This window comes from Vigna unguiculata, chromosome 6, assembly GCF_037176805.1.
Source record: "Vigna unguiculata cultivar grain cowpea cultivar isolate G323 ecotype 2 chromosome 6, ASM3717680v1, whole genome shotgun sequence".
Taxonomy (NCBI): Eukaryota; Viridiplantae; Streptophyta; class Magnoliopsida; order Fabales; family Fabaceae; genus Vigna; species Vigna unguiculata.
Genome location: NC_140797.1, coordinates 26,584,302 through 26,597,364, shown reverse-complemented (window position 1 = coordinate 26,597,364; position 13,063 = coordinate 26,584,302). Strand labels below are relative to the sequence as shown.

The 13,063-nt window shown below is 38.3% G+C and overlaps 1 protein-coding gene and 1 pseudogene across 3 annotated transcripts; both read left to right on the top strand.

The window, feature by feature from the left end:
• Positions 1 to 3,379: 3,379 nt before the first annotated feature.
• LOC114188831 (uncharacterized) lies at positions 3,380 to 4,212 on the top strand (annotated as a pseudogene). The gene is made up of 2 exons (XR_014995906.1): positions 3,380 to 3,535; positions 3,624 to 4,212. The product of XR_014995906.1 is annotated as an uncharacterized LOC114188831 (transcript).
• A 210-nt stretch (positions 4,213 to 4,422) lies between these two features.
• LOC114188829 (protein SIEVE ELEMENT OCCLUSION B-like) lies at positions 4,423 to 11,335 on the top strand. Of its 2 annotated transcripts, none has more exons than XM_028077483.2 (8): positions 4,423 to 5,568; positions 7,044 to 7,163; positions 8,171 to 8,263; positions 8,421 to 8,848; positions 9,030 to 9,124; positions 9,265 to 9,410; positions 9,777 to 10,259; positions 10,663 to 11,335. In XM_028077483.2, exons 1-8 carry the CDS (start codon positions 5,506 to 5,508, stop codon positions 11,287 to 11,289), a joined length of 2,055 nt encoding a protein of 684 aa, XP_027933284.1. In that variant the 5' UTR covers positions 4,423 to 5,505; the 3' UTR covers positions 11,290 to 11,335. The 2 variants fall into 2 exon arrangements, with proteins under 2 accessions (XP_027933284.1, XP_027933283.1); XM_028077482.2 differs by having other exon boundaries at positions 6,071 to 7,163.
• Positions 11,336 to 13,063: the final 1,728 nt, after the last annotated feature.

Genomic DNA, 13,063 nt, shown 5'->3' with positions numbered 1-13,063 from the left:
CGGCAGCCTTCAGCAGTCCAACACACTTGGCATGCTCAGCCTTAATGCCGTTTAGCCGGTCGAACTGCGTCTTTAGGTCAGCCGCCGATGCCTTCACCTCGTTCAGCTCAGTCTTGGCCGCCGCGAGCTCCTTCTCCAAGTTCTCTATCCTGCTCCGGTCGGGGCGAGGAAACTTGGTATATAAGGCAGCAAGCCTAAGGGCAAGCTCCCCGGCGGTCCGAATGGCTTCCTCTTCGGACACATCCTTCAGAGCGTCCGTCACTCGAGGTCCCAGCTGAAGGGAGACCTCTTCGTCAAGGCGGACATCACCGCCGAGGAAAGCACCAGCGAGGGAACCAGACGTCTCCCCTTTCTTCTGTTTCTTAGAAGGCCGACTGGTTGGGGAGTCGTCCTTCTTTGATTTTTTGCCTTTGTCCGCAGCAGCAGCCGCAGCAGCAGCAACAACAGCGCCAGATCCGGGAGGCTTCACAATGAAACGAGGCTGTGAGACGGCACCCGAAGCCCCGGTCGGAGCAGTGGCAGCTGGAACTCGACCGGTCGAAGGGGCTGCAGGGACGGTCTGAAGCGGCACCACCTCCTCAGCGGTGTCCTCTCCCCGTCGTCGAGTCTTTGCGCGAGCCAGAAACTCGGCGTTAGGAGCGGTCGTCCGAGCCATTATATCTGCAAAACAGCAAAGTAAATAAGTTAACTGCGATCAATTTAACGATCGGTAATATCAGAACAACTAACCATAAACCGCCCTCGGTAAATCCGGGGAGCGGAGGCATTGGATCAGTGGCCGTGGGGGGATCTTGTCAGGCAGGGTCTTGAGGACGGCCAGGTCAGCCCGCTCGGCTGGGGTCAACCGCTCTTCAGCCTAAGCATCAGTAGGAGGGGGGAACGCCGTCCAGTATAACGGAAATTTCGGACGATCCTGCTCATCAAAAATATACCTCCTCCCCTTGCCAGGAATCGCAACCTTAAAAAAGCCGGTCTTGAAACCCTTGTAGGAGGCGAGATAAAGGGTGAGCAAACTCTTGTTCGCCCCGAGGAAGGAAACCCAGCCCTTCGACGCCGTCGGTCGAGTCTTGTAGAAATGAAGGAACAGAGGCATGGTGGGAGTCAGGCCGGCCGCCCGACATAGAACGTCGAACGCCTGCATAGACGCCCATGCGTTCGGATGAATCTGCGTCGGTGCGCACTGGATCTGGCGGAGGACTGCCATCTGCCAATCGGCAAACGGCACGGTCAAACCCAAATCATGAAAAAGGCAGGAGTACACATAGAAGAAATCAAGCTTCGCCTCCCCCTTCCCGTGGCACACTCTCTCGTTGCCGGCACATACTTTGACTCGAAGGTGTCCATCCTCTACTTCCTCGCTGAAAATCCTGGTCCGCTCGACCAGATCCCCCAGGTCGTTGCCCCATCGAAACCTTGTCGCGAGTGTGCGCGGCTCATAGGGGGCCCAGTCATATCCTGATATCTCTGGCAGATCGGCTTCGTCCCCCTCGTCGCGAACGTCGATGCCTATGACGTCCCCGCTCTCGTTAGAAATAACGACCTGCTCTACCGCCTCAGCGACCGGTGGCTCGGCCTCAGAGCTGCCACTTAGGAGAATTGGGGAACCTGTCGCGCTCGACACTCCCCCGAGCGAAGTTCCCGACTCGGACGAATCGAATAGGGCGGAAACCGACCCGGCGCCCCCAGACCACCTGACCGCTCCACCCGACAGACCATCTGAACCTGATACGCTGGAAGACATTTTTACCTGCAAGCAAGAGAGGACGATCGGAGATTCGGCTAGAAAGAGAAAGGAAAACGTGAAAATAACGACAACCACACAAACCTATTTATAGGGGGGACCATGTGACACGTGGCAACCCCGGAACCCTACGATCACATTCAGATCGACGGTCCATGCTTCACGACGCTTCAAATCATAACTGTCAGGCACGATCCACGAGGTAAAATAACCGCTGAGAAACGCCGGCGGTCAATCGACACCACGATTTTGGTAAAACCTCCTCGCTTCATTCCCATCGCTCGATGCTGGGGGGGCTTGTGTACAGTATGTCCCATCGGTCAATCGGCCAAATATAATCCTCAGGGGACCATCGGTCTCACGGTTAAACGAACAGCCACGTAGCATCGTTAAGGGACTATCGGTCGAACGGATCACGGATAAAATATAAGACCATCGGTCAAACGGTTGAATATACAAGTCACGCATTAACCATGTTCATATCCATCGGTTCATCGGTAAAGCGGCAGCGATGGACCTTCTAACTTCAAGGGCCCATCGGTTCATCGGTAAAACAACAGCGATGTACCCTCTAATCTCGAGGGCCCATCGGTTCATCGGTAGAACAACAGCGGTGGACCCTCTAACCTCGAGGGCCCATCGGTTAGTCGGTAAAACAGCAGCGACGGACCTTCTAAAGCACCTGTCGGTTGATCGGTAAAACACATTGTTAGCTTGTTGAAAGCATAACGTCAGTAACCCAGCCAAGCGGCCATCGGTCGCACGGTCAAATAACTTAATTCAATAATTATCGATTAAACGAGTCCATAATCTTCATTAGGGAGTCACTGGGCCGTGATTAAGAAACCCTAATTACAGGCCCATGTCGAAAGCTATAAATAGGGCCCAAAGGTAGGTTGGTGAGGATCTTAATTTCGCATTTATTACAGCTGATATTCTGATATACCGATCGGCCCTTTCTGACTTAAGCATCGGAGTACTTTAGACAGGTACCCCGATCGTCATCCCAACCGATCGAGCTAAGGAGTGGATTTCGCTGAGGTTACTAGAGAGGAGAAAGATAACGTGAAGTGAAGAGATTCTTTTAGTAGGCTCTTGGTCCCTACCCAGAAACATCAGACATTAAAAAATTAGTTGGAAATTCTGCTCTCCATTTGAAAATATAATGTTATAGTATCCATTTGAAGATTTAGTTTTTTTTTTTTTTTAAGAAAAAGATACATTATTGTTTAAGTACAATTTTGGTAATTAAAAGTCCTCTAGTAATTTATGTTGAGTGATGTTTTATTTTCAAATTTGTTATTTGATGTTAATACATAAATAAATAAAAATATCTTTCATCTTTGATATATGCCTTTCATTTCAAACAAATTGCTACTTATTATGTTATAACGCAATTTATTTCTTACATATGAACTAAATTCCATTTTAATGGTAACCATACAAGAGCTAAATTGTAGTTAAACTATAATTAGGAACTACTTGAAAACAAAAAAAAAGATGAAAGTTATTTTTAAAAAACTTATTTTAGCTTTAAAAATCCTAAGACTAAATTAAAATCTCCTCATACTAGGAAGAACCAAGTCAATAATTCTACGAATATATTTTCTGAAAGAAAAATTAATTAATCCAAAAATGATTTGAAGAACTAAAACCCGGTCCATATCCGTGAAAGAGAACTGAGCCGACCGGCATATAAGCGGTGAACATAAGAATCTTCATTTCCCCACACATAAGTGAACCCGAAGCGTAGCCGCCGCACTGCATCATCCGGTGCCGGAAAAATCTTCCATAGTACGTCCTTCTTCGTTTGTCGTTTCATACGATTAGGGTGTCGATTTGAGTTTTCATTTGTATTTGGTGACAATTTGGTGTGGTGAAGGGAAAATCAATGTCTCACAGTGCGGCAAGGTGTGCCAGGAGGTTTGTGAACCTCACGCGTGCTCTCTCCACGGAGGCGCGTGCGCAGAAGGTGGAGCGCATTGCCAACGAGCTTCTCGATCTCAACAGGTTTGAAAGGCATGACTTCACCGTCCTCTGGCGGCTCAAGATGGGTCTCCACCGCTATGGCGCTCCGATGGCCGCCGTTGTCACGCCATCAATGCCGGCTGCAAGGTCCCCTGGGGTGGAGGCCGGTGCTGCGGTGGCAGAGAAGACGGTGTTTGATTTGAAGTTGGAGAAGTATGATGCTGCTGCCAAGATCAAAATCATCAAGGAAGTGAGGTCCTTTACTGACTTGGGGTTGAAGGAAGCCAAGGACTTGGTGGAAAAGGTTCCTTGTGTTTTGAAGAAGGGGCTCACCAAGGAGGAGGCTAATACCATTATGGAGAAACTCAAGGAGTTGGGTGCTGCTGTTGTGTTGGAGTAATTCTGAAATTCAGTTTTAGTGCTCTAGATTTTTTATGTTAGATGTAGAATCACTGAAGCCTGTTTATGGTTAATTAATGATAAATTATAAGTTATATGTTTTACCCTATTTCCCTTCTTTTTTATGTTTTGTTGGTAGTTTATTTTATGTGGTATGGTAATAATTAAAGTTTGACTTTTAAAGGGTTAAAGTTTTGTGATCTTTGTAGAGGTGTGTGTGGTTGGTCTTTTGTTGCTGTAACAGTTGATGGTTGATGAATGTTATGGAGGGCTTAGGCACTGGATGAGTGTGTGAGAAAAATGGCCAAATTTAACGTTGTGGAATGGCCAATTCCTATCCAATTTTTTCCCCAATTTCTCAACGATTATCTGTTGTTCTTAATATAGTAAATAGTTTAGGCTAATTATGTGTTTTGCTGTTATCTGCTTTTCAGATGTACTAAGAAGACATGGAAAATGAATTTGATTCTGTTTGCACTTGTACGATATTCTTCTGTGGCAGAAGGGTTTACGTAAATCTAGACTTTTATAGAGAATTTTTTTGTTAATCTCAGTCGGTCAATCATTAATTGCTTAGCCTTTGGGTTGATAAACAGTTTTGTTTTGTCAAGGATTAACATAATTTAGTTGTTAAATCCTTGCTTGCATATTATGTGGCTTTTAGCAGGTGGAATAGGTAATACTTTAACACTAGCATTGCTAGGTCTTTACACCATTTTCGGTGATCGGCATATTTATGCATATGATGTATGGTAGTCTTTCTTTCTGATGTTTTCCCATGCTGAGGTATAAGTTTCAGGTTGCTGAACTATTACTTCTATCACATTGGGAGGAAAAAAATGTATTGGAGAGAAATGTGAATTCATTTGATAGGCCCAATTTACAACCCTATTAAGAGGAAAAGAAAGGGATAAGACGAAATAAATGGATTGCTGGACGCTCAAAGTTCTAGAGTATATGCAAGTGGGGAAGCAGGTGACAGCAGAATAAGTGGAGAGGGAGGAGAGACAGCAAAGATAACAGAATGGACGTATGATCTAGATGAATTGGTCGAAGAGATTAAAAATATCAGGCTGGAAAAATTTAGAAGGGTGACTAATAACGGAAAGGAGAGAGGAGAATTAGCAATTTGTGATTGGTTTGGGTCGAGAGTAGAGAAGTGTTCTATCTGAGAATTGTGAAATTTCTGTTTCAATCATTTTACATGGAGCATGGCTCCATTCAATTCCTTCATAGCTACTGATACTTTACCTTGTAAAGAGGACTCGTTCTCTGTACCAGAGAAGTTATCAATGCTCAGTTCTCGTTTTCTTCTATTTTCTTATTCTGCTTTTTTTTCAATTTAGTATCAAAGCTCCCAAGAGAGTGGTATCTGCTCTAATGGCCAAAAAGATTAGATGATCTGTTTGCTATTATCAGCTCTTCGAAAGAAGACTCAAGAACTTCAAAGGAACTTGCAGGTATTTGCTTCAAACATTTTTTGAATATCAGGATCACTAATAGCATGGTGCTGGTACTGTTTAGGAAATTGTTTTTAGTTGTTGCTATATATTGCTCTCAGAAAAAGGTTTGTTTTATGCAAATGTTTACCTGTATTGGGTATGGGTAGGGAGGGGTTTAGTCTCATGTTCCTTCCTTTTTTAGCTTTATATCATGAAGCTAGGCTGACGATCCTCTTCAAGACATATAAAACTGTATCTAATTGATGTTTTGGGTTTTGCATTGTGGTTGACTAGTGCAATCATATATCAATAACACCTGAACATTGTGTTGCATGTTTGAGTTCATTTAGAAATTGTGATTCTGCACTCATTAAAATGTGGATGAGAATGTTACCTTTTTTCCCACTTTAATTTTCATCAAGTTCATACCTGGTTGAGTTTACCCATTCTTTTAAGTTGTTATAATAACCCTTCGACTTTTTTCTATATTCTCTAAGCAATGATTCTTTCATGTTTGTAGCTTGAGCTGTGTGAACACATTGCAAACACATTGCGATTTGCTGTACTTGGGGCATCACATTCATATTTATATGTTGACATGATGCAGTGTAACATAAATGTATTAGTTGTTGGATGGGTAGTTAATGTATTAGCCATTGGGTAATTAATGTATTAGTCATTGGAGTCTTATGGGTAGTTAATGTGTTAGTCACTTTTAGCTGTTTTTGTTTGTTTTTTAGTATAACGGCCAAGAATATGTGAGCCTATAAATTATATTGTTCATTGCATGAATAATACAACAACATAGGTAAATCAGTTTATTCACAAGAAATTTGTTGTGAACAGAACTAAAATAAAGTGTGTTTCAAAGCATATAAAAAGTACTCCTAAATGGAAGCAAATTATCCCTGTATGATTATTTTACCTTAGTGCATTTCTAACCCCTTAATCAAGCATATTTTTGTTTATTTAATTAACCTTAAACTTGAATCTTTTTCAATCTTTTAGATAGTAAAATATATAAAAGGGTGGAACTCATGATAGCATAAGCACTCCGAGTATATTATTTCCTTTATTCGCAATTTTACCTATATCTTTTTGAAAACATATCACTCTTTATAGTACTGTTATTACACATTCTTTCCTTCAAGGTTTAAATCGAAGTAGGTAAGTGAGAAACTCTAGTTTAGGGAATCATAATAAATTGTCAGTTACACCCTTTATGAGAGCAAACTTATGGGCCACAAATGTCACAAATTCACTCTCTTTCTTGATATATACTGAAGTTTCTTAATCATTATTTTGGCTTTGCATTTTAAACTATAGTGCTTTTCTTCACTGTATAAATACGCATTGTTGGCTTTCAAATATTTGTCTAAATACTTTGGAAAATTAGTTGGCTGAACACCAACATGTCGTCTAAGAAAATTTCCTGGAACACTTTTCATCCGGAGAAGCTCTTGCTAAACCCATTTGATATCAATGACAATCAGATGTTGGAGAAAATATGCATGACTCATGACCATTGTGTTGAGAAGTATGACGCTGGATCTCTTTACTGTATTGCTTCAAAAGTTGTCAACCAGTCAATTGAAATTGCTGATTTGATCAGGGTAACTTCAAGCACTTCACACACTCTTGTATATACAGTTTATGCTCATCATATTCTCATTGAATGTAAATAAGTTACGATTTTGCAAAGAATTTATCGATTCCTAACTGAACTTATCTAGTCTCGTGGAATTGTCCAACATGTTATCTATATTTTCCAATCTCAAGTCGGTTGAGATAACATCATTAGAGTAAATCACGGCATTCAAAGTATATTCCACTTTGGAGATCTCAAGTTAGTTGAGATAACATTGTTAGAATCAATTATAAAATTTGAAATATTATCCACTTTGGAGCCTAGAGTCCTGTCACTGTTTTGTCTTTAAAAAATGTTTTGGAAAGTTGAAAGAAAAATATATATTTAAATTGTTCTTAGTCTCGACTCCTAAATAACGTAAGACTATTTGTGAGGTTAGAAGTTATTTGTGAGAATGGAAACTCCTTTAGTTATCGACTGGGAAATTGTTATGGTACATGTACACCAAATTATCTTATATCATTTAAGAGTCAATATCAATGAGTAGTTAAATACACCTTTTTTCAACCTTTTGAAATACTTTTTAAAGACAAAATTGTGTATGTAAAATTTTTGGAAAGGAAATCAGAGTCTCAAGTCATTCATTGGATCTGGATTGCATTTGTTATCCCATTGTGGAGATACACTGTATAGGGAGAAAATGACACAATATGAAGCAAAAGTTTACTAACAATATTTGTGTATCTCCAATAGGGCTACATCCGATAAATAGGTGAAACTAATGATTGCAAAGCATATTTTTTTAATAATTTCTCACACACACACATATATATACATATATATATATATATATATATATATATATATATATATACATATATATATATATATACATATACATATATATATATATATATATATATGTATATGTATATATATATATATATATATATATATATATGTGTGTATTCGAGTAATCTATAATGATTGTAACTTGAAAGCTCTTTTAAGTGTCGATAATTTAATGTACAGGAGAATGGGCAACAAATCGAACAAGACAGAGAAGATAATGATCCATTAATCTATTTCCCTAGACTCCCTAACTTGAAGCGAATTTCTTACCAGGTAAAGGCGGAATTAAATTTAAAATTTCTCTGGATTAAAATAATAAATAAACTCATCAAAAATAGAAATATCGAAAATGAAGCATCAAACAATGTATCGTAATAATTTTTAGTAGTGAAAAGTAATTAAAAGAGAGAAATTTAAGAATTGGTTGCAGATGATTTGCACGGGTCGTGGAGAGCAATATGCGCATCAGACAACAATGTTGATCCTTGAACAGCTGAGAGAGTATTCCTGGGATGCAAAAGCGGTGATAGCTCTGGCGGCGTTTGCTCTTGAGTATGGCAAGTTTTGGCAACTTGCCCCCATTCCACGTGACAAACTTGGAAAATCATTGGCAGAGTTGAATGGACTTCATAGCATCGTGGAAAACATGCAGCAACTAGATAACTTCAACACTTTGGTGAAGAAGGTGATGCAAGTAGTTAAATGCATCACTGATTGGAAGAAACTCATTACTGCACAGTATAACATAAACGATGTTCCTTCTTTGACCGACACTTTGCATGAGATTCCTATTCTTGCGTACTGGACCATTATCACCTTGGTCACTTGTACTAGCCACATTGATTTCTTGTGTGACAAGTAAGCTTCTTTTATTAATTTTTTTTTTCTGTCAAACATTAAATTTAAACTCTTACTTAGATTCTCGATTCTCGACACATGAAATTGTCGTTTTAATTATAGACATGAGAGGATCCAAATCTGCTTTTATGTACGTTTAAATGTTGTGTAATGACTCGAAATTGTAAATGCTTGGATTCAGGGGATACAGATATGACTTGTCTAAATTTGACTATAAGTTGGACTACATTCTCAAAAATTTCAAGGAGCATCAGGAGAAGTGCAACACACAGATAGGTTAATTAAGTGTTTAGTGCTCTTGCAAATATTTTATATGAACATTAGAAGCATGTTTTCCTTAAATTCTCTGAACTAGTAAAGGTGATAAATTGAACTACAGTTGGGACAGAGGTAAAGGTTTTTTGTGTTGATTGCAGGGCGAATAGAAGATTACTCAAAGCGGAAGGATATTATAAACAATTTCACTGAAACTGACATTGTAAAATATTTGGAAGCTCTTATTATCCCCACTGATCCTCAAGATCCAAGACCAGTAGTGTATAATGTTCTTACCCAAAAAGAGGTATCGATTAAAGAAATATCTTTAATATTGTTCTATCTTCACTGCTACCATGTTCTTATACTATAGTATTAATCCAATGTATATGCAATGTTTGGTTATTCGTTTTGTCCACATAACTATAGAACTTTTTCATTACTTCTTATTATTAGAATCATTCTTTAGTTTCACCCATTCCATTTTAATTCCTTTTAGTCTTTGAAGGTATTAAAATGCTATGTCCAGAAACTAAAAAGATGATTTCTTTAAAAGTAAAAATAACAATGAGTGATTAAACTTAGTGTAAACAAAGGGTTTAATTATTAAGGTATCAGTGTGAGTAAAATAAGAAATTCATTGTTCATTATTATTTGCTTGACTTATAAACAGGTTGGAATTGGAGTGTTCAAGAACAAATATGTGTTGTTGTTCATTTCGGGCACTGACAACATTGAATATGAGAGTCAGCTTTTGATATCAATTGATGGGAAATTGAGGGAAGGGCCTAAAGAGGTAGAAGGTTACAGAAAAGAGGATTTCAGTATTTTGTGGATCCCCATTGTGAGAGTTTGGGATGAAGAGCAAAGGAAAAAGGTAGAAAATATTTGTGAGGTTGGGTGGTATGTGGTGAAGGAATTCAATTTCCAAACAGGTATTGATCTTATCAAAGAGGTATTCAAGTACAAGGGTAACCCCATTATCTTGCTCATTAGCCCTCAGGGTAAAGTGGAAAACCCTGATGCAAAACAAATTATTTCAACATGGGGGATTGAGGGATTCCCTTTCAGAACCTCTGACCATACTCGACTTACTCAACAATGGAACTGGTTTTGGACTGAAATGAAGAACCTCAGTTCAACAATAAGGGAATTGGTAAGCTCTGCAAACTAATGCTTCTTCTATTTGGTACATGCATAATTCGTTGATGACTGTTTCTTCTTTCTTGAATTCTTCCAAATTAAACTGTTAAAGTCTTACAAGTCATGGATCAATGAAACCTTTAGTGATACTTTCATCTGCAATCTCAAAGGCTTGTGCTTGCAATCCCATGTTTTCTTGACATCATCATTTTCTAATCAGCTTAATTATTAATTTGGTTCTTATATATATTTTTGTCTCTAACTCGATTTTGTCCTTATATAGGTTGTTTACTCAATTGAGTCCATATTCTTTGTGAAAAAGACTCAATGTTACTTCTTCAATTAAATTGGCATTAACATAATTTAGATATGAGCAGGAGATAAAACTAACTGTGTTTTTTGTGTGGGTAACTCAGATGAACAGGGAGTGTTACATCTTCATTTATGGAGGTACCAACAACACCAAGTGGATTAAAGATTTTAGCACAGCCGTGGAGAAATTGAAAAGTAATGCAATTTTCAACCTATTGGAAACCTCAATTGAGTCCTATCTATTGGGAAGAGAGAACCCTAAGAACATTACACGCTTCTGGATCGCCATAGACAACATGCTTGCTAGCAGGAAACGAATAAAGAAGGGTGGTGAAGTGGAAGACTCCACAACAAGAGAGATTAAGAATTTGTTGTCCCTCAAACAAGATCCTAATGGATGGGCCATTCTTACAAAAGGGTCTCACGTCAAGCTTCTGGGTCTTGGTGAGCCCATGCTTAGAACAGTGATGGACTTCGAAATTTGGAAAGAGAAATTGGATCATGAAGTGAGCTTCGATGAAGCTTTCAAGGACTACTATGATAAATGTGAGGGTAAGAATGTTGCTACAAATTGTGATAGGGAGATTGCTAATTACCCCACCGATAGTTTAGCTCAATTACCATGTCCAAATAAGTGTGGAGATGAAAAGGAAGTAGCTTCTGTTAAACATGGCTATAAAATCAGGAAAAAGGTTGTAAAACCAGAGAGAAAACAAAGAAAAAAGTATTAATTTTGAAGTTGCACAATTGTAGAAGGGACACAAAAGTTTACAGCAATATTCTGAGTGCAGTAAGTGCAGTGAGTGCAGTAGTTTTATATGTTGTAAAAGATTTTTCTTTAATTAATAAAAAAAATGTAAATCTGTATAAAATAAATGTTATTATTCATTCTCAGCTTACCACTGTCCATACAACCAACTTTCCCACAAACATTCATACTTAATTTCAACCTCACAAGACCTGGCAAACAAGAAAAAAAATATTTTAGAGGATCTAGAAAAGTCTCATTTTCTAACATCATGATATTTTTCATAGATACTCCAAACTTTGATCTCAATAATTCAGATGAGTTAATTGGTGCTAGTTGAGTTTCAAGTTTATATGCTTGTTTGTTTAACTACAGAGCTTAAAGAAAATACCTCTGCAAAATACCAAAATACCCCATCTCCAATCATTGACACCTGTCTATTTTACAGGTTTGTTCGTTTCGTCAATTACTCCTGTTTTAAAATATTTTCTTAGTCTCTGATCTGTGATCAGGAAAATATTGTTTTAACCCTTCTGTCAATCTCCTTTTCGATTGAGCATTTGAGTTAAATAGTCATTTCAATTCTTCCACTTTTGAGATTGGTGGAAGGAGGGAATACTCTGAGTTGAGTTAATGGATGTTACATCCATTAATGAACCTTACGTCAGTTCTATATGTGCACTAATTTCTGAGCGCCAACCTTTAATTTGAAAGACCAATATTTTAAATGATCGTGATGGAATATTTGAGGGAAAAATCAAACCTTTCTGACCGGTTATCCCACCAACATGAAGTTTGTCATTTCTATAATCCATAGCTCTCAAAGAATGGATCCCACTTTCCGACACCGAAGAAGTAATTGAACTCCACATAAGCATGTGAAAATCCTTCCTGGTGGAGCAACCATGATGAGTTTTCTTCTTCCGGTTATAGGTTTTTTAGGTTTTGTTTTCCTATATGAACTTATTTCATGATTTTTTAGGTTTTCTTTGAAGAAGTTCTAATGAGGATGAAGACAATAGGGATGGGTACCGATTTTAGTGGTAATGGTGTTGGCTCCAAGTTTTTGTGTAAAGGGTATTATTTTTAGAATACGTTATGTGTTTTAGAGTTTTCTAATGTTTTTTATTTTTTCCTCTATTCTTTCACGTTTTGTTGTTCCATTGAAGGTTTGTTTAGATTTAGGGTTTTTTTTAACTTTCTTTTCGTTTAAACCTTTTTTAAACTTTCTTTCCATTTCATTTCCCTAAGGTCCAGATTTTACAACTTTGCCCTATATTTTTTTTTTTTTGTGTTTAAACAATAGCATCTGTTGTGTTATAAGTCATATTGTTTTTCCCACTTCTAAGATTGTGGGATGAAGGGAACACTAGATAATGTCTTGATGGTGTTCTGAAAATTTCTTCAAGAAGTTATCTTTCTTTGCTACCTTCCTCCCCAAATCTTCATTGGGTGGAGAACAAAGATGAAATCGACGATCGGTATGTTGTTATAATTTCTTTCTCTTGGAAAAGTGTTAATGGGTAATATTCCTTGATTAGGGTAATATTTCGTGCTCTGGATTCCTATTTTTATTAAGATGTGTACTAATGTTTAATCTCTGGATTAGCATGTTAAAGTTTTATCATTTTCTTCTTCTTTTTTGATTACTAGTGTCACAGGCGACGAAGCTCCTCGAATTGAAGAAAGAATTGGGCTGCAACCAGAGTTATCTAAAAATCTCTAATACTCTGTTCCAATAAACAAAAGGACTAGGG